This window comes from Hetaerina americana, unplaced genomic scaffold, assembly GCF_022747635.1.
Source record: "Hetaerina americana unplaced genomic scaffold, ioHetAmer1.1.p SCAF_3, whole genome shotgun sequence".
Classification (NCBI taxonomy): domain Eukaryota; kingdom Metazoa; phylum Arthropoda; class Insecta; order Odonata; family Calopterygidae; genus Hetaerina; species Hetaerina americana.
In genome coordinates this window covers 10,566,720-10,586,858 of record NW_027286874.1, presented here as the reverse complement: position 1 = coordinate 10,586,858, position 20,139 = coordinate 10,566,720, and the positions used below count along the sequence as shown (strand labels likewise).

Here is a 20,139-nt window from a genome sequence, read left to right as displayed (position 1 = left end):
CTTTGGGCCATTACTTCTGCTGCACACAGCTCTGTTAGAGTTTTAGAACAACTAAATCCATAAGTACTCTAATGTTCATCTGTTTTTTGTTACCATATGATATTTACCTGTGACTTCTCAATTGTTGCACTGTGCCTGTCACACATTGGGCTTATGTCCATGGACTGCTCCCGTTCCCTGTCCCCTTGTAGGAAGAATTCTTCCATAATAAGGCTCACCCATTGCTTATAGAGTTCTAGTGGTTTAGTGGGATTACTCAAGTCAGCACAGTGGACTAGATTTTGCAGTACCTGTAACGTAAGACCAGCAGCATAGGTTACATTTCAAGGGAAACCTTTAATCATAATTTATTCATCAAAAATTCACAGGAGGAAAACTCAAAAAATAGATATAACTGATCTAACATATAATTTATTATTCATAACAAATACCAGAAATAATAATAGATATTACTGGTCAAGCATACAACAAAATTATAAACTAATTACTATAGAATATAATAATCATAGACCAGAATAAAATATGCATGTAACATGCTAATTAGAGATCTGTTTATCAGTCTGACAGCAACATTCCTGAGATGATTAATTATAAAAATGAGAAATATTACCTGGATTCTGTCTGTGTAATTGTCCAACAGAAGGACACCAGAACCTGCCACTTTCTTGGTCTCAACCATAGTTTTGAGGTCTGCCAGCAGACTCATGTGCTTTGACATATCTGTGGCAAGAACCTAGAAGAAAAATGAAAAAAATGAGCACTTGATAAATTCAAAATTTTGACCTAACATAAAAAACATATGTTTTTTAAATTAAAATAGTAAGAAAACTAAATATTCCTATAAAAATATTCTGCCCAAAAGTAATGCAATATAAAAGCACATTTGTAAAAATTATCTTCCCATCACTAGTAATAAACAGATAAAACCCAAAAACGTTCACTAAATTATTTCCCATTAAGTATATTTATTAGATATTTATTCTGTGACTGAACCTTTATTGGTCATGATGAAGCCACAAATTTGATTTCGAAAGTTTGTACAATATACGTAAAACTTCTTCATCAAAAGTTTCTGTTTTTTATAAATTTGTGCATTTAAATTAATTCATAAAGTAGGCACCAATGCATATGCGTAGACAATGCTATAAAAAGTATTCAATTATAATTATAAAATTTAATTAAAAATGCATACCATGTCAATGACCATTTTACGCAGTGTTTGGCGTTGCTTCTTGTTTAGATTAACAAATATGTCACAGTCTTCATTTTGCAATAGCTTAAAAGCTACTGCCAAGTGATGATTTTCCAGTACAGACTCATCATTGTACATGAGTGCCAGCTCAGAACCTAAATATGGAAGACAAATATCAAGTGATGAAAATTGCCCATCTTCAGCAAACAAGAAATTTAAAAAAATCCAAGTACCAATGTCCACATAGTTTAGTGAATTAATTATGACTAGTTTATTTATTACACCAAAGCATTACAAGGTTTAAGTTAATTTTCTCTTTCTAATGTAAACCTCAAACCATCAGTAAAGAAATGAATTAATCTTTTATCTTACTTGAGTTGATGAGGAACTGATTTGTGAGGCCAGGGTGGTCCACATCGTGGATAGATGCAGCAAAGATTGCTGCAATAATCTCCAAGGGCGTAAATACAGACTGAAAAGATATAAAATAGATAGATTATACTCCAATGCCTCATATAGTATCATAAAGTAGCACTTCTAAAATATTTTGTAATTATAATAAATAATAATAATAAAATGTCTTTACAAGGGTAAGATTGAGACAAGATAACCAGCTCAACCAATTCCAACAAGCCCCTCGTTATTTACTTGCATAAATATGTCACAATCATAAAAACCTCGAGTGTAGAAAATTTTTACAGTGATAATAGAAAATATGAAATAAAATTTAATTAAACCTTATATTTGTGTTACATAAATTGAAACTTTCTCACAATTTACGAAATTTTTATCAGGTCCAATAAAATTTTCTGTTATTACAATGTATGTGGAACCCTGTTATTACACAATTTCATTTTCTGTTTTTCTGTTATTTTTGCTTTACGGTAGAATAAAAAATCACAAGAATTAAAAAATTTCACATTTGCAAACAGGTACTTGTGCACATCAGTCTTCAGAAAAAACCTTTTTTGAATTTTTTTCAATAATATACTCCTAAAAATAGGCAGGAGAGAGTAGTAATATGAACGGATTTAGCAAAAAAATTGAATATGGTGGGCACTAGTGGTGATAATGTGAACTGCTTTAACTCACAATCTCAGTCTGCCAGGAAAGGTTTCGTGCTATGAAATGAATACATTGGGCAACTAGGAATTCACTATGCAGTTCATATATTGGAAAAACAGCTGCCGGAGATGATGCATTTTCCACATAAGTTTAAATCTTTGAGGAATGAAAGTGACTTCTCGCCCAAACATGATAAAGCATGAACAACAAAACAACTGGTTACTGGGTTCATGAACTGCCTTGACACAATGGTTATAACAGTGATGGGGTCCCAAATACTGAGAAATATGGAAACTTGTTTTATCACATCAAAACTACAATGAATCAAATATGATTTTATTTTCTTAACAAAGTTTTAAAGTTTGACAACAGATTGCACTAGTCACCGTGAGGTAAGACAGAGAGTAAGTCATGCATTAAGTTTTCCTCAGTTACTTGGGAACATAAATTTTATCCTACATGACAATAAAAAGATGAGGTGAAAAAAGGCATTTTCAATCGAGGACTAAATAAAAATTTTAGAACAAGTTGTTCTCATGATGGAACCTACATTGATCTGGCAAAACTGCTAAGATTGAAAACCTCCACACTGAAACAATAGTGAAAAATCGTGATTTGATTCTGAAACATGCAAACCAGTGTGGGAATTTACCTAAAATGATAAAATGTGTCATGAATTCCAAGTATAAAATATTAACAAGGATTACTGAAAGAAAGGTTTTTTATATAATAGAACTTCAAATATTCCCGTGAATCTCATTATAAGAGAAAAAGCACTGCACATCACAAAAAGATTGAAAATCAAAGGCTTCACAACATCCAATGGCTGCTGGATAGTTTTAAAAATAGGCACTAACTTGTAGCCAAGTGTGGTGAAAATAGAAGTTTTGACGTCAAGACTACAACTCAGTGGAAGGTGTTAGAATTGAATAAACTTCTTGAAGGCGGTAACCCAAAAGATGTTTCAAATGCAGATGGAATGGAAAAGCTTCGGCTACCAGTGGTTGATAAATCAAAACCCCAACATGCTTCAAACATGTAAAATATTGCCCACTAGATACACTGCAAATTCCAAAGCATGGATTACCTCAGAAACATTTGATGATCAGCTTCATGCCATGGATTGTGAAAATATCACTCTCAGAATGGAGTCTTGGAAAATAATGCTGCTAACTAATCAGTGCTGTGTACTTATCAGTAGAACTCCGCATTTACAATTTTCTAGGGACCCGAGGAAAAAAGTGCAAATTGAGGGAAAATGTAATTTTTGGGAAAAGGAGAATTTCCACTTTTACATGCTTAATTACTGGAGTTAAAGGTATAAATAAGAAATGAACAGAAAGAGCAGGATTATACGACTTAAGCTCTCCTCATTTATTTATACAAGATTTGTATAAAAAGTATTGGTTACAATTTTGCCTGATATATGCATTAAGTGCCAAATTCAGATCATCGATTAAGTTTGTGCATGATCACAGATCGTATTGACATTGATAAGATGACAGTACACACCATTATCACTGAAAATTTGGTGGCCTGAAAAATTTGCACTAAACGGTCTAGACGGACAACCAAAATTTGAGACAAGTGTCTGCTTGCAAAGACCTTCTAAAATGGCATCATGGCAAAGACCTTCTACCATGGAATTTCCCAAACCCCTTACAATCCCTCCTTGGTATCAGCAGATTATATCCTATTCCCCAAAAGTGAAAGCCTCCATCAAAGGGCACCACCATAGGATTTCACAGTCCCATCACACGAGCTGGCATGCTTTGCTTGCACCTTAAGGACCTTTCAAATTCTGCCTACCAGAGAGCCTTTGAGCCGCGGAAAAGCTGATGGCAAAAGTGTGCTGATGCTCAAGGGATGTACATTGAAGAATTTTGAGCCATCTGAAATAAATCTATTTTTCCAAAACTTTTCCCAATACTTTTTATACAAACTAGTAGGTTATTCATGAAAATAACTTAATCACTCTGAACTCTGAAGTGAAGCTGGTGGGTGGTATTGAGGGGGGATTGATGTGAAACTCACTACCTGCAGCCTTGTCCTGAGGATTGATCATGGACCTATAAAAGGCATTCCCTCCTGAACGTCTATACTATTACAAGGCCAAAATGGAAAGTTTAGGAGCTACCCTCACCTCTCCTGGGTGTAACATACACCAGAAATGTGTGTACAAGCTAACAAAAAAATAGGATTTATTAGAAGTGTGTTGGGGAAATGTGATGAATAGGTTAAGGAGAAATGTTATTTTTTGCCCATTAGGCCTCATAATATGCTGCTAGTATATGGGATCCTCATGACGTTGGATTGATTTCTGAATTGGATCATGTGTACCCTAGAGGACCTAGATTTGTGAAACTTTGATATGAAAAACTGAGTGGCATATCAAAATTATTAGAGGATCAAGGCTGGGAAGTTAAGTAGTGAGTCATGTGGGAGGTAGCAGGTTTGTAGTTGTTGGGGATTGTATGGTGTCACTTCATGGGATGGGGAAGGGGTTTGGGGTAAGTATTCAATGATGTATCCATGCTGATAATTGTGGTGTGCTTTGAGGTGATTTTTCTGCACTTGCTGGTAAGAAACCAATTGTCGGTTGAAAAATCATTAATAGTGGTTTTTAGAAGAGGAAGCCAGAGATGAATTCATTTTTCTTTATGATATTATCGAAAATGTGAGTGAAACACTTTAAAATTAATATGTAACAAACACCTAACAAAACTAAAATCAAGAACTAATTTAATTGGAATGTTTATTCTTTCACAATTTTCTGAAGGAATGTGACTAGTAGTAGATTAGTGAGATGATATTGAAGTTTTTCACATGAACAAATCATTAGTAAACTCTAAAGGGGAATTATCATAAGAGCATAAGATCATTGAAGCATAATACTTGAAGACCATTACATTTACCATACAAGTAGGTATGAAGATATCAAAGACTCATTACAAACCAGACAGATGAAACTCAAAGGTGGCAATTAATTAGTTCCACCTCGATCCTCCAACTCAATTTGTTATTTCTAATTACAGTTAAAAATATGGCACAATAATTATAAAACAGCCTTTAACTAACCAAATAAGTTTGATGAGCTATAAATTCAGATACCTATGATATTTGCATTATATAGGCAAAAGATTGACAAAAGTGTAGAAATTGTTTCTTTTCCTTACCTCCAATGCAGGGGAGTTTAGGAGTACATTAGTAGACTGTGTGACATCTGCAGCATGCAAGGAGTTGTGGTATGGTATGTCTTTCAGGTAGTGATCTTCCAGTGTCATCATAAAGTTGATGAAAGTTTTAGCAGGAATCATAAATATCTGCAAAAGCTCCCGCTCCTGGATAAAATTTTAAATCAAATATCAATAAATGTCTCGTGTTCAGTAAATACACATCTTAAATTCATATATCTTTAAAAAATTTATCAAAAAATTCATGCATCTTAAATGATGATATTTAAATATTTTGATATGCTTCAGATGCTTAAATTCTATTAACATACCAGGAAGACAGTGTATGCCACAGCAGTAAGAGGGCGATGGTTGGACAGTTCTCCTATCTTAAACATATCAATACCCCAACGGTCTATTTCATCCAACGTCTGTGGACGAGGAAACAAAAACACATTACTTAAATGCCATAAGTTACAGAAGACAATGTTCAAAGCAATCAAATTATCCTTTGGGTGAGAAATATGAAATTTAAGCAGAGATGTAATTAGTACAATATTTTTAGGCACTTATTTACAAATGGACCACTCTTCAAAAAAAATTACCAGTTATGTGGATTAATTTTTCATTTAATTTCTTTTTCTACGACCAATATTTGTTTCTATGGCTGTAGAAGCAAAATTTTAGTGAATAAGAGCAGTTAAAACGTCTCTAAATCCTCTAAATAAATACCAATTATAGGTAATAAAAATGTCTTACCACTCTTAAAGGTAACCTAGATTTAGTGATTGATATATCTCAACTATCTCTATGCATGAACTGAAACTTGCAAAGTGTAATTGACATCCTAGAAGGAACCCTAATTAGAGCTCCTTCTCCCAACCCATAATCATTAGAGCCCAGTTGCTGCAATAGAATAGTAGCAGATATCTAGTACAAAAAATGAAAGCTGGAAGTTCTCCATACTCCATGCATGTCATTTCACTTTGAGCATCTTTAAAGTCATAATTCAAAATACACGACTTTTGGATACGGTTCAAAGCTAAATTGGCCAGTTAAAATTCAAAAAGCATGATCTTTATCAATGAATGACGTGGGCAATTTAAGTAAATACCACTAAGATACCCTACCTTGCCCAATTCCTCTTCACTATCAGTTTCTACCCCGTACTTGGGTAGCCTCTCGCCAGAGTAGCTATTGGTGTGTTGCAGCGGCCTCTTGACCCCCGAAATTTGCGACATTGTGCGCGCACTCGAACCATCCGTCCTCTCGGTTGAGACGACGCCTTCGGCCGCCGTCGACCCGTCGACCTCGGCGGCGGCCGCAGCGGGCACGGAGGACGAAGAAGAGGATGCCGGAGACGCCGAGGCGCCGGCGGCCGTCGCTCGATGTCCTGAGGTGCCATCCCCAGTGGTGTCCTCGATTCGCAAGGAGGGCAAGTCCAACTCCTGCTGTTTATCTGTCCAACGAGAAGGGTAATAATGTCACATTCTAGACACAAATTGGTGAAAATGAAGAGAGAGACAATGCTCGTCCACTGAAAGGTGCACTTTCATAGAGACAAAAAAGAGATAATACATTGAAATATTTTCTTTCCTGCCTCTCTACCAACCCCTCAATCTACTTTAAACTTGAGTTCTCTCTTGCCTTCAGGCAATGGCACTGCACAAACCTCTTTACCAACCCATGTTAAGCCCTCCACATATTTACCTTGTCGAGCGATATTAAAATATAAGTATCCTGGTGAGGAATTTAGCATGGTTTCCTCTGTAGGAAACCATACATTCCTGTAATTCACAGGCAATAGCTCAAATAGCATTGCTTTACTTCATTATTTGGCGAAGTATCACAAATAACACCAGTTGGACACAATTTAATTTTACAAATAATTACTTACTAACTATACAGAAATCATAACGTGTAAAAATTCCAGAAAGCAAAAATTAGGAATACATTTTCTTGTTGGAGGTTTTCCCTCCCAAATAGCCTGCCTCATTGTGAAATTGGGTGAATACTTTTCGTCAGTCATTTTAAATCAGAAACAGACTGAAACAAACGGGAAGAGCTTAAAGTAAAATGGGAATTGAAGCTACATATTATACGTAGCAACAATATTTTAAAACTGAGACAAGGAGGAACCGAGCGTTTACATACCTGTTTCCCTCACTTCCATTTCGTGCAAGATAAGGAACATATAGTTGCTAGTTCGATCGTGAGACACCTCGATAATCAGTACTTATTCATGAAAAATCAGCGCAGTTTCCGAAAAGGTAGATCCTGCGAGACACAACTTGCGCTTTTGGTTCACGATATTCTTACTCCGGACGAGAGCAACGTTCAAGTGGACGCGATTTTTTCTAGATTTTTACAAGCCTTCGACAAAGTACCTCATAGTAAACTACTTGCAAAGCTAGAACAATATGGCAATATGCAAATATTCGGGGTTGGATTAAAGACTTCTTAAATTGTACAAAGAGAAGTGACAGATGGAGGAGTTGGCTCAAATGCAAGTTAGTTCAGGTTTCCCCAGGGAAGTGTTATCGGACATATTTTATTCTTACTTTCCGTTAACGACATTGACTCCGTAGTCACTAGTAAGATACGTTTATTAGCCAACGATGCAGGGGTTTACCGTGATCCTGAAGACAGCAGCGTTATCAGATGACCTCAATGCTATACAACGCTGGTGTGACACTTGGCAATTAGAATTGTACTTAAGTGTGTAGAGATGAATTTTCGGAAAAAGGGAAATTCCCTCCCTACTGAATCGGGAACACCGAAATAAAATGCAAAGACCTAGGCGTTACCCTCAGTCACTTGAAGTCACTTCTGATCTGGACAATCTCCATATATCACTACTCTTTATTTTATTTTTTTATTTATATATACCCTGCAAGCCACCGCCATGGTGTGTGGCAGGAGGTGAATACACGCCAGAATAATTTTACCCGACCTTGACCCTACCACGGTCGAACAATGTTACTCTTTGTACCCGACCATTCAAAAAGAACATCCAACCAATATGTGAACAAGCTAACGAAAAATTAGGATTTATTAGACGAGAACTGGGTAAATGTGACAAAAAGGTCAAAGAGAAATGTTATTTGTCATTGGCCAGGCCTCATTTAGAATATGCTGCAAGTATGTGGGTTCCTCACGAAGTTGGATTAATTGCCGAATTGGGTAGCGTGCTGCGTAGAGGAGCTAGTTTTGTAAAACGTTGTTATGATACAATTAGCAGCGTATCCAAAATATTAAAGCAGCTAGGCTAGGAATCACTCGCAGGGAAGGTTAAATTACAGATTGAAGGTCTTGCATGAATTGGAAGGTCTCTTTAGCGGTGATGTTGAAAATATATTATTTCCCCCATCGTACTACGGTAGGAGAGATAAATAAAATTAGAGGGGCTAAGCGCAGAGCAGACATATTTAAGATGTCATATTTCCCAAGAACGAAAAGGCATAATGTTGTCCAACCGCGCTAGGGGGAAAAAGTATTTCGGATCAAAATTAGTCTGGTGTGTAAACACCCCTTATCCTCAACATCCTAGCGGTGCCTTGCAAGGTACTAAAAATACTACGCATAGACGGCGGAATGAGTTAATATAAAGGTTGAAACCATCCCATACAGTAATTTTATAATCATTTTAATTTGTAAGGGTCATAATCATAATTAATGCTATTGATGTGCCTTTCTTCTATCCTCCCCGAGGGGAAATGTTCATTTTGCAGACAACGGCAAAAAAGGTAAAATTGAAAGGTCACGATTTTTTCCTTGTATCAGTTCAATTCAACTTTTAACTCTTGGATTGTCTTGGAAATCTTAATTATATCCCAAAGCCATGCATTTCTCTATCCAGCTTCACTTTTCATTCGCCATCCTCAACGAAGACAAAACCCTCGTTTATCTTTATGTCTTCTCTGTGACTTAAATGCGTCCCGCGCAAAAACATATGACTCACGACTGCCGTCAAAGGAGGCTTTTTATTTTTACCTCTAGACGCACGGACCGCCGCTGCTTTCATTTTCGCCGAAAGAGGCGAGGGAACGTGCTTGCTTCCTCGCGTGCGTGCCGTACGGTCCTTGGACCTTCGTTTTGCTCGAGAAAGCACAAACACGGACATATACGAACCGGTGGGGGGGGAGGAGGGGGTGCGGGAGTAAAGTGGAGAGATTTATAGTCGAACGTTATACTTTTCTCGCATAAAAAGGAAGGAGGGGGGAGGGCGACCTTTCTGGGACGGGATCCGCCATTCTCTTCGACGGCCAATGTCACCCTCCCGCCCCCTCCCTCGCCCCGCATTCTATTCCCGCAGGGATAATCGAGGGAGAAGCCCACGCTTCTCCCTCGCTTCCACGCGAGTCTGCCGGAACCCCCCCGGCATCCCCGGACCGAGAGGGCAGTGAAACACCCTCGGGAGGAATGTGTGAGATTACGAAAATCACACACGGAGGTCGTCAATATGAATGAACATCGAGGGTGACCAAATATAGCTCTGTGTAACGTACGGTGTTAACTACACAGTCCATATGTTCGACAAAGTTGGTAAAAAGAATCTTATTTCCACCGTGGTGGTACGTTTTGCGTTGCACCTTTGGTCGGAAAACATTTATTTGCATACTTCTCATTAATCAAACCCTGAAAGTGAATATTAAATAGTCTCCATAATATATTATCATACATAACTGGCTATTTAAATGATTTGAGATATGGTAAAATAATAAAATTCTAATTTTCCAAGTTATTTATTTCCGTGCACCGCGGTTCAATGCCTGTGCATTATCATCGTCAGCTCTGCTCGGCTTTTACTTATGCGAGCCTGCACATCGACACTATCAGCTCTGCGGCCTTGAAAAGCGGCGTACGGAATTAATGGCTGCTAAAAATTAACATTTAAAATTTCAAAATATGGTTCATTTCCACAAATTAAGGGTTTGGTTGACTTATATTATTGAGATCATGCATAAAATGTCCATATTCTCCACATTAAGTATCAAACTTCTTCAATATTGTCATCTCCACTATATAATTGGTAAAAATACATGATCAAGGGCAGAAATTGGAAATGGAACATTTTAAACCCTAGCCTCCCTTTACATTGCCTTCCGTCCATGTCGTTACCTTCACGAATGCACTATCGCTCCAGGAAGGCGAATGGAAAAAGGAACATCTCCGTTGTGTCTGCAAATAGGTGACCTCGTCCAAAGGTTATGGGGCGCGCAGAAATGGAAAAGAGGCGGGAGGGATGAGACTAGAGAGGAGCCAAGGGGCCAAAGGGTGGGACCAGGTAATATCCGAGAGGAGGTGGATCAAGGCACATAATTAATATTATTTATTTATATTATTTATTCATATTATTTATTTATATTTTTTTATTTTTATTTATTTATATTATTTTTATATTATTTATTTAAATTATTCATTTAAATTATTTTTTACATTATTTATTTAGATTATTTATATAATTTATTTATTTAGATACACCCTGCAAGTCACCACAAGGGTGTGTCAGGGGGTGAGTACACACCAGAATAATTTAACCCGAGCATGACCCTACCGCGGTCGAACATTGTTATTATGATCCCCTATCGTACGTGAAAAAAATGAAATATTACTATCTGCCATGCTGGTGCTCTTCGAGTTTTCACGATCACACGTCCCTGAATTATTAAAAGGGCTCGCACGCAATTCTCAAAGTTTTTGTGCACGATGGACTTTCAAGGACCCGTTTTTTAAATTTCCTAGCTAGTTTACAAGCATTATAAAAGCAGTCGTAGATATAACGTGAGGTTTTAGGTGCCTTAGTACCAGAATTACTGTAATTATGTCACAATTTGTTTGAGCAAACTACTGAGACAAAAGAACTAACTTCTCGCTTTGAGAAACATGGCCTCCCTGTCTCTCCCATCTTCATTCGATATCCTCCGTCCTGGATATCCGCGATCTATGCTTACACTTCGCTAAAATGATGAATAAACACTAAGCGCCGTTTGACTAAACTATTTTTTGTTCGAAGACAACATTTAAAAAAAACATCAAGTTTTCCTCACGCACACCACAGAAAGTATAAGTGCCCTCCAGTAAATGCTGGAATGTGAGGAAGGGATGCAAGTTCTGGAAATAAATGTGCGGGGTAGGAAGAGAAATGGAGAGAGTGTAGACTGGAGGAAATTAATCAGCTATACAACCTCCACTGTTAATCAACAAACCCTCAATTAAACCTCGGAAACGGATGGGCGTTGGTGGAGAGAGAGGTGGGCGAAGGGGGAGTGCTGGTAGGGGAGTTGGCAGAGCGTGTGACTAGCACAGGGCGATGCGCACCCGGGGATCGAATTACGTTATGGCGTTTGTTTTCGACTACGGTGACGTAATTGTTGATTGGGTTAAAATAGACTAGTTTGGATGCGTACAATATTACCGTCATGTGAGAATTACCCAACGCAAAACTAAATAGCTATTCCTTCCGCACTAAGTGGAGGATCTGCTAGCATCACGATCACCTTTTTCATATATGACGAAAGATATGCGAATTCATACTCATCTGAAGAGAGGATTTGTACTTTAATTATGAAAATGACAATTTTTATGCGCGAGTTTATTCAGTTTTTATCGAGAAATGTTCAATAGCGACGGTCATTTCTGTTTTTGTTCTACTACCTACGACTTATTAGCCTCATTTACAGTTTCGGTTGCAATAAAAAAAATGCAACCGTTTATTGAGCGATCTTCCCTGGATATCCATAAATTGTTCAACTCCTAATCAGTGAATTACATCGCGAAAAATTGAATTTTCCCCCAGCTTATCACACGTCCCGCACGTGCCCAACGTAAAACTAATTTGTGAAAAAATAAGAGCATTCTAAACGACCCTAAGCTGAGGGTTCTCAACGTAAAAAAATGTGGAATCCTCAGACGACAAATCATGAAGAAACGAGAGAATCTTCGAGCAACTGCATTCATGAAACAATAGTCCGCACAGAAGAAAGGGGAGGCAAAGGGAATCTTGGTCCAAAATAGAGATGATTGGTGGTCGCCCTAATAGTATCTTCATAAAAGTATCTCGTCGATTCGTTCCCGGGGGATAGGAATGGTTCGGTGGCTAATGTACTGGCTGCCCACCCTGAAGATCTCGGTTCGAATCTCTCGGAGGAGACAGGATTTTCAGTGTTATCCAAATTCCTACTTTGGGTCCTTCGTGAAGTGTACTTTTAAGTGAGTGAGACGCTCGTCGGATGGGACGTTAAACTGGGTGACCCCTTGATGCCTTTCGTTAAGAATAGCCTCATGCCGACACCAGGTTTCTTTTCACCCTTCCTCCATTCCCTGAACATCCTACCCCTACCAGATTACTTACCTATCCCTCATAGAGTAAATAACCTTAGCTGTCGGTCACATCAAAACTAAGTAATGACTAATGCACGAGACGTTCCCACATCAGTCTTTAAATCGATGACACATGTCCCGGCAGGACACGGGGAGATCAGGGTGTTGGGAGCCGGGCATCGCGAAGGGACAAAGGCCCTCTTTTGTTTGCCTGAGCATTCGCGGCGGAGCTGGAGTTGATCGGTCGGTGTACGTAATTATCGAACGAATCGCCATTAACTGCGTGTATTGCTTGCATTCCACGCCGTGCGACCCCCACCCCTTCCCTCCCACCCCCTACTTCAGAACGGTCAATGGCCACCCACCGACCGGCCACCAAAACCCGTCCCCTCCGTCTCACGGCGGGGGCGCATACCTAGAGGTGGGTGCACGCGGCCGGCGCGGAGGGGGGACTTATAAATAGAGAGCGAAGGATGGGGTGGACATACGCACGTCTGAGACGTAGCACCTCGCGTGACGGTATGCTCTGGGGCCAGACTATTATTGCGTAGATGCCGGCGAGAAAGATCATAGTCCCCTCCATACTCTCAACTCCCATTATGGACGACAGCGAGGAGCAGACGCTTCGTTTCATAGCGCAATAAAATATAACCTTTACGAAATGAACAACAGAATGAATGAATGATCCCTTTAAATATATTGTCACTTCATCATCGGAAATAGTCACTAACCCTAGGGTTGGCTAGACGAAGCACTCCTTGTTGACAAATCGATCTGTTTACGTCTTCATGATTCCATATTTATTCTCTCACATGTTTTCCATAGCCTTTATTAAGTAAGGCGTTTGGTGCATTCGTCGGTAGTTTCTTCGGCCCTCTATAGATCGCATTGCGCCTTTTCAGCAGGCAATGCCGACTAAGACGGCACAAATCACTTTCATTTCAAACTAGTAATGAATAAAAGAATCACAAATCAACATTTGTTTCTTGCTTGGAATCCAAGCGTTCGTTTAAAAAGGATTGAAAAATAAAATATGAGAAGACAGAGTCATTGAATATTAAAAGGTGGTGTTGTGGTCTGTGGTGGAAGGACGAATTCTGAGCGAGAGCAGAAGAGGGAGGACATGAATAGGCATTTTGGATGATATGAGCAGCTGATGTAGAAGATGCCCAGGACATCACCCCAGGACTTAATTCCAAGTCATGAAAGTAAAATTTTTTGCGGTAAAATAAACTTACTCCATTACGAAAATCTGAGAGTTTATTCAATTATAAAGATTGCCCACAATGCCTATGCCATCTAAAAGATAATGCTAGGTACTAAATGTAGGGAAATAATTACAAATGAGGAAACACTTTGGAGTTTAGAAAAGAGAAAAAATGTTTATCGAAAACTAAACGCGAAGTCAGTCGAATAAGAAGACCAGGGATGGATTAACTCAGGCAAGGGAGATTATAAGGTAAGGAGTCACGAATTAATAAATAGCTGACAAGTAAACGGATTGGAGAACTCGAGTTAACCAATCTTCGAATTTATTACTGCTGACGGTGACATGGGGGGGACGCACCACTCTCACTTATTCATTCAGGCGAAATATGAATGTGCACGTCGTAAAATCCCTCGGGAAAGAAAACAAGAAAATCTAGAGAGAGAGGGTGGGGGTGGGGAAAAGCGGGAGGAGAGGAAGAAAGGGTGGGGGAAGTGGAAGGAAAGAAAGAAGCCAGCGCATTCCCACGCCGTTGCGTCGGTCGTAAAAAAAGACATGCAATTACACGCAGAGTCGACCCTACTCAAACTCTCCGTCTCGGTTTATAAAAGAGAGAGAGGGGGGGGGAGGAAGAGGAGAAAGTCATCAGCCAGAAATCCGTAAACTTTCTTCCAACCGTCCCGACCTCCCCGCCGAAAAATTCTCCGGAAGCTCAAGCCTTTCTCCGGCCTCCGTTCTCCATTTCTGGTGTGCGAAAAAGGCTCGCAAAAGCAAAGAAGAAAAGTCTCGACAGAAAGGGGAAGAAAAACCACCACAGTGAGAGGGAGAGAGACAGAGACGAAGAATTTCCCAACAATCGGAAAGGCTCGTCAAGCGAGAGGTAAGCTTCCGTTAAAAGAAGGGGGGGCGGAGGGATAGTGGGAGGGGGGGGCGGCTTCGGTGTTCACCGGCGATGCACAGAAAGGAAATCGAGCTTCCCCCTTCTCCCCCTCTTTTTCAGTTCGAGTTAACAAAAGGGAAGGAAGAAGAGAGAAAGAGAGGAAGGGGGCGCTCCACAGAACCAGGCGGGGATGGCAGTCCGAAAGAGAAAAAGAAACTCGGTTGGTTTGTGGGAGTGGGGGAAGGAGGAGGGCGGTAAAAGCTTTTCGGGGGAAGACGGAATGCGCTGGAAGAGAGCATTGAAACGAGGGAAAGGGATGGAGCCCGAAGAGAGATCCAAAGGCTTCGCCAATGTTGATAATACAATGATTTCAACTTAATGGAGAATAGAGTAAGGCTTCCAAGGGTCAGGAATACCTCGAGAAAGTTCTTTCCCCATCAAAGAGCGGTACTGTGGTTACTTTAGCAAAACGAAGCCAACATCAGTGTTAGCACAGCGTAGCATTGGCAAAGTTAAAGCCGGACACTTTTGAAAAATAATTCAGACATATAATTAACACTTTTATTCAATCCTATGAGGCAGTTTCAAGAGTATCAACAGCAATATCCTCTGGGGCTTTCCTATTAAAAATAAATTGGTTCAGAGGGGAATAAATATAAATTCTAACGATAATTTTGAGGATGCGCATGAAAAACCGAAGAGGTGAGTTGGCACCGTACATCGTTTGGTCACTTCCGAGTAAATGAGGAAGAGAGAGAACAAACATGAATGATGATCAACTGAGTAAATAAGCTTTAGCTCTTGAGAAAAGTCAACGCTCTTCAAGTTTACTTCAGAAAAATGACAAGTTAATTTCAATAGGGTTCAGTTCTGCAAGAACAATATGAATTTTCGAAGAAACATACTCTGTCGCAAAATGCGACTCAAACAAGAGCGTTGCTAGTATCTAGAGTTGTTCAACTTGTATGAAAATGCTGTCTGGAGACTCGGTTAAATTTGAGGGTGTGATCGATCGAACGGGCGGTGGTCGAGCGTCTCTGCTCGAGATCGATCAGAGGGGTCTGTTGGAATTCGAGCGACCCGCGATCTTCCCAACGAGAACCCCGTGACGAACCATTTGGGATTCCATGACCTAAGATATTCATCCTTACATTAGAAACGAAATTGTAGCTTACAGAAGAAATGAGAAAACTGGAATACGCAATGGCTGAGCTTGGCAGATAAGTGAGGAATTTAATCAATGTGTTCGGCCCACTCGCTCTCCTATGACTAGGCTCATTTTACTCGCGATTCCTGTCCATCCGAGGGTGCGTCGGTAAAACTACCACCCGCAGAGCAAAACCGTTCAAAATCCATGGGCGCACAATTTAGAGCGGGCGCTTTTATGGAATTTACTCACCTCTACTGATGCTCTCTCTTATATAGGTACCATACACCTATATTTCATTCCAAATATGGGTGTATTGCATATAGAGAGAATTTGAAAGAGATCTTTCTCCAAGTGAAAACAAAATTTACAGAAAATACGTTCTCCTAGCAGTACTTTGTCTTATAAATTGAAAATACGATACACGGAAAGAAGTAGCTCGAAACACTCACTCAATGTCAGAGGACTCCCCAATTTTATTTCCCCGCTGCATTTATACTGAGTACAGGACCTCAATCATTGCGATGCTTAAGGTAACTACGCAACAAATGCACTCATATGACGATATTTTCGGCGTTCGACGAAATATATCATGGCACAAGGGCATTCTCAGTGCACGCGACATCCACGCCTTCAAAAGTTTGCGTCACATCACCTCGAGAGATACTTGAGGAAAGTGACGCAAGTGACACTACTAATTGGTCAAATTTCAGTAAGGTCTTTTAAATATACTTCCCAGTCTCCGCAGCAGTGTTGCAAACTATTTGGTTTCGCGGTAAAGTTAATTACAATAATGCTCGTAGTGACTCATACGATGTCTGACTGAGTCATATGAAATCAATGTATATAAACACATTGTAGTAGGAATATCAGTACCAATTGATATTTAAAAATATCCGACGGGAAATCCAAGCAGTATTCATTTTATAGTTCATTTTGTTTTAATTAAAGTTAACCACTCCGTGCTATACCAATTCTGTCGTTGGCTAAACCATAGAGTTAGTAATAACCAAGTCAGTCGGAAAAAAAGAAAAATAATTTGCCCAAGATCTCATTGATACGTCATGTTTAGCACCTTCGACTTTCATTCCTGACATTGCTCTTATTTCTTCTCATCACCCATTACCTTTACATATATATATATATATATATATATATATATATATATATATATATATATAATATTTATATGTATAAATATATATATATATATATATATATATATATATATAATATTTATATGTATAAATATATACATATATATATATATATATATATATATATATATATAATTGTACATATATAAGCCTTAATAGAGTAATCAACCCAAGGTCCGTTTGGTAGGTGATGGTGGAGTTCACCCAGAACTAAGCCCGACGGCGTGTGAAATTCACACGCCAGGGGAGGGGGTCCAGTTCCTTTTCCTGTGCCGGTTATGGTTTTCCAAGAAGATCTGGTACCCGAAAAATCACATAGCTTGGGTGGAGGTGTCCGGAGTGACTTGCCCAGGAATTTAACCCGGGCCCTACAGTCAGTAGTCTACCCCCTGGACTACCGCGACCAGACCAGACCAGAACCCCATTTTGTCTGGGCGTTTGCCCTATCTTGTAAAACTGCTTCGGTGCGACATCGTCCACCCCTTCAGCGGTAGTGGTTGTACAATTTCACATGGGATATAATAACGAACGAAAGTGTAAGTGACGAACGTGTACCTTTCCAGTGTTAGTGAAGGAGAAGTTGAAAGAAAGACCACTAGTGGGTTGGCAATTGGCCGTAAATTAAGAAGAGAAACTAAATTTAAATTACCTTAACTTAAGGGCTGGAACATGTTGCCCATTACACACCTATATATATATATACACACACACACGCAGTGAGTGAAAAGCCCCTAAATGAGACATATTTATTTGATATCAAGGTTTCTCTCACGGATATCCAGAAATTGAAAGAAAATAGAGACAAAAGCATAGAGAGACGAATTAAGATCGAAGAGGGCGGAAGTGCTCATTGAAGAATGAAGAGAACGATGGTCGAACATTCCCGCCATAGGGGCCGAGCATGCGCCTCTTCTACGACCGCGTTACTCTTCATCAGGAGGTTCCCACGCACGCACGACCGGCTAGCTGCTGCGTCTTTGCGTCTCTGCGTCGGCATCACAATAACCACCCCGACGGCATATTAAATGGGCAAAGAGGAACAGTGACCCTACTTCGTGCATATAAAACCCCATCGTCCTCTTCCCTTAGATGAAAGGATAGAGTGAGGAGGCGGAATACGAATGCTGTCGGGATGAGAGTGGATGTGGTGGGGGGGACAACTAATAGAAGAAAGGGGGGGCCCTGACCCCGCGAATAGCTATCCAACGAGCGCCCGGGAGCAGTCATGGCGATAGTTTTTAAAAACTATCGCCATGACTGCTCCCGATCCGTCATGTTCGTGGTGGTTCGCCCGCATGGGCACCCTAACACAAAACCAGCGACCTCTCTAAGTGTTCTTCATCACTCACCCCTACGTGCGCACCCCTACTCACCCCACAAATTTTTGTACACAGGGTGCATTCTGGCGGTCATCTCCCAAGCTCTAGGGCGTGCATCCGACTTCTCTTCCCTATTCATGCATCTCCGAAATACTATTCATAGCTGTTGACGACTGTGATGGACCGACTTCGGCTACAGACATTCTATGTTACCAGGAGACTCCTTAGGGACCCCTAGACGAAAAATACGGCCACGAAAATGTAAGTTCAGGCTCCTCCGGAGGCGAAAATGAATTGTTTCTTCCGAGATCATTACTAATCTGGAGTAACTTTATGATATCATACGATTCTTCATATCATAATTGATGGATTCATTCTCCTGCTACCACTTTTACATATGCACAGGAGATCAGTTGATTTTTTCATCCCGAATCCTAGTGGATCGTCACGAATATGACGTAGGATGTGCGCATTTCGTAAGCGCACACCAACACACACACTCCTTCCGTCTTTGACTGCATGGGGCGTTTGTGCATGCGTAGTGCAAATAAAATAACCGCGCAGACGAAAGACGTAGTTTGCTTTTGTTGACTAATGACCGTGGGCGAAGGGGGTTGATGCGGCAGTGGGGTAGGGGGGCTGCCTGGGGAAGAGAGAGGCGGTGGGATGGGAGGCTGTCGACGGCGAGGGCGGGGGAAAGAGGGGTTTAATGGATGCGGTGACGGGAGCGGCGATACACCCCAGCCGTCGTCGAGTCGGGTTTTTCGGTCGGCTGATCTCCTCCGTGACCGCGGGCACGTTCGCACTCGGTCGTGGAATGCGGGAAAGGGTCGACGAGGAGGAGCAGTCGAGTGAGAGAGAGGGAGAGAGAGATGGAGAGGGGCAGTTAGCAAGTCGACGGATTCCGGTCAAATGTCTCTCTGGGAATATATACTGAATGGTTTGGCAAAGACCGAAGGGAAATTTTTCCGGTCCAAATGGTTTTACTATTGCCAAACGAGGTAGCGTCAAGATCCATTGAAAATGGGTCAACCTAGTGTTGCGTTGCCAGAAAGGATTGGCCCCAAGAAGATATATACTTGGGTCTTTCACATAAAAGACAGTGGGATATTTGTGAACTTCCGATGACACCGAAAGACATATACAGGCCTGTATTATGGATGCTAAAGCGAACTAAGATCTATCCGTTAAGGACGAAACATTAGTGGAAGATTTAAATCCATTTAAAATATACTGTCATTACTTAATGCGTCCTGTCGCGCGAATCGCTGTAGTCCAAAGAGATAAACGTGGTTGTACGTTATTAAATAGCCACAGAATATATTTGAAATTGAGCACAAATGTACAAGACATAAAATATTGGTGGAGTGGAATTTCAGCATTTGGTAGCCATTTAATTCTAACGCAATCCTGATCTCTCAATCTAAAAATGATAACAAAATTACAGGCATATTTGTATGTTACTGAAGGGATTCGTTAGACATCCAAATTTCTCAACGACTTTAGGCTACTAATATAAAGACGAATGTCGTGTCAAAAGGGAAGCAGAGAAAACCGTTGACTGTGCGTTAAGAAAACAAGTGTGACGGAAATGTGGAAAAAAAATCATCAAAGGTTACTGCATGAAAATACATACGAATACTTAATGAAAACCTTTCATTAAGTATATATTATTC

At 40.1% G+C, this 20,139-nt stretch overlaps 1 protein-coding gene across 4 annotated transcripts in view; it reads right to left on the bottom strand.

Moving 5' to 3' along the window:
- The window catches only part of LOC139690897 (3',5'-cyclic-AMP phosphodiesterase-like), an 843,102-nt gene that overhangs the window by 4,941 nt on the left and 818,022 nt on the right, over positions 1 to 20,139 (bottom strand). For all 4 annotated transcript variants that reach the window (XM_071588514.1, XM_071588515.1, XM_071588516.1 and 1 more), the window contains 7 exons: positions 6,561 to 6,889; positions 5,763 to 5,861; positions 5,434 to 5,598; positions 1,565 to 1,664; positions 1,193 to 1,347; positions 611 to 733; positions 108 to 290 (listed from right to left, as the gene is read on the bottom strand). In XM_071588514.1, the coding sequence (XP_071444615.1) occupies positions 108 to 290; positions 611 to 733; positions 1,193 to 1,347; positions 1,565 to 1,664; positions 5,434 to 5,598; positions 5,763 to 5,861; positions 6,561 to 6,889 (1,154 nt within the window). The remainder of the gene's footprint in view (positions 1 to 107; positions 291 to 610; positions 734 to 1,192; positions 1,348 to 1,564; positions 1,665 to 5,433; positions 5,599 to 5,762; positions 5,862 to 6,560; positions 6,890 to 20,139) is intronic.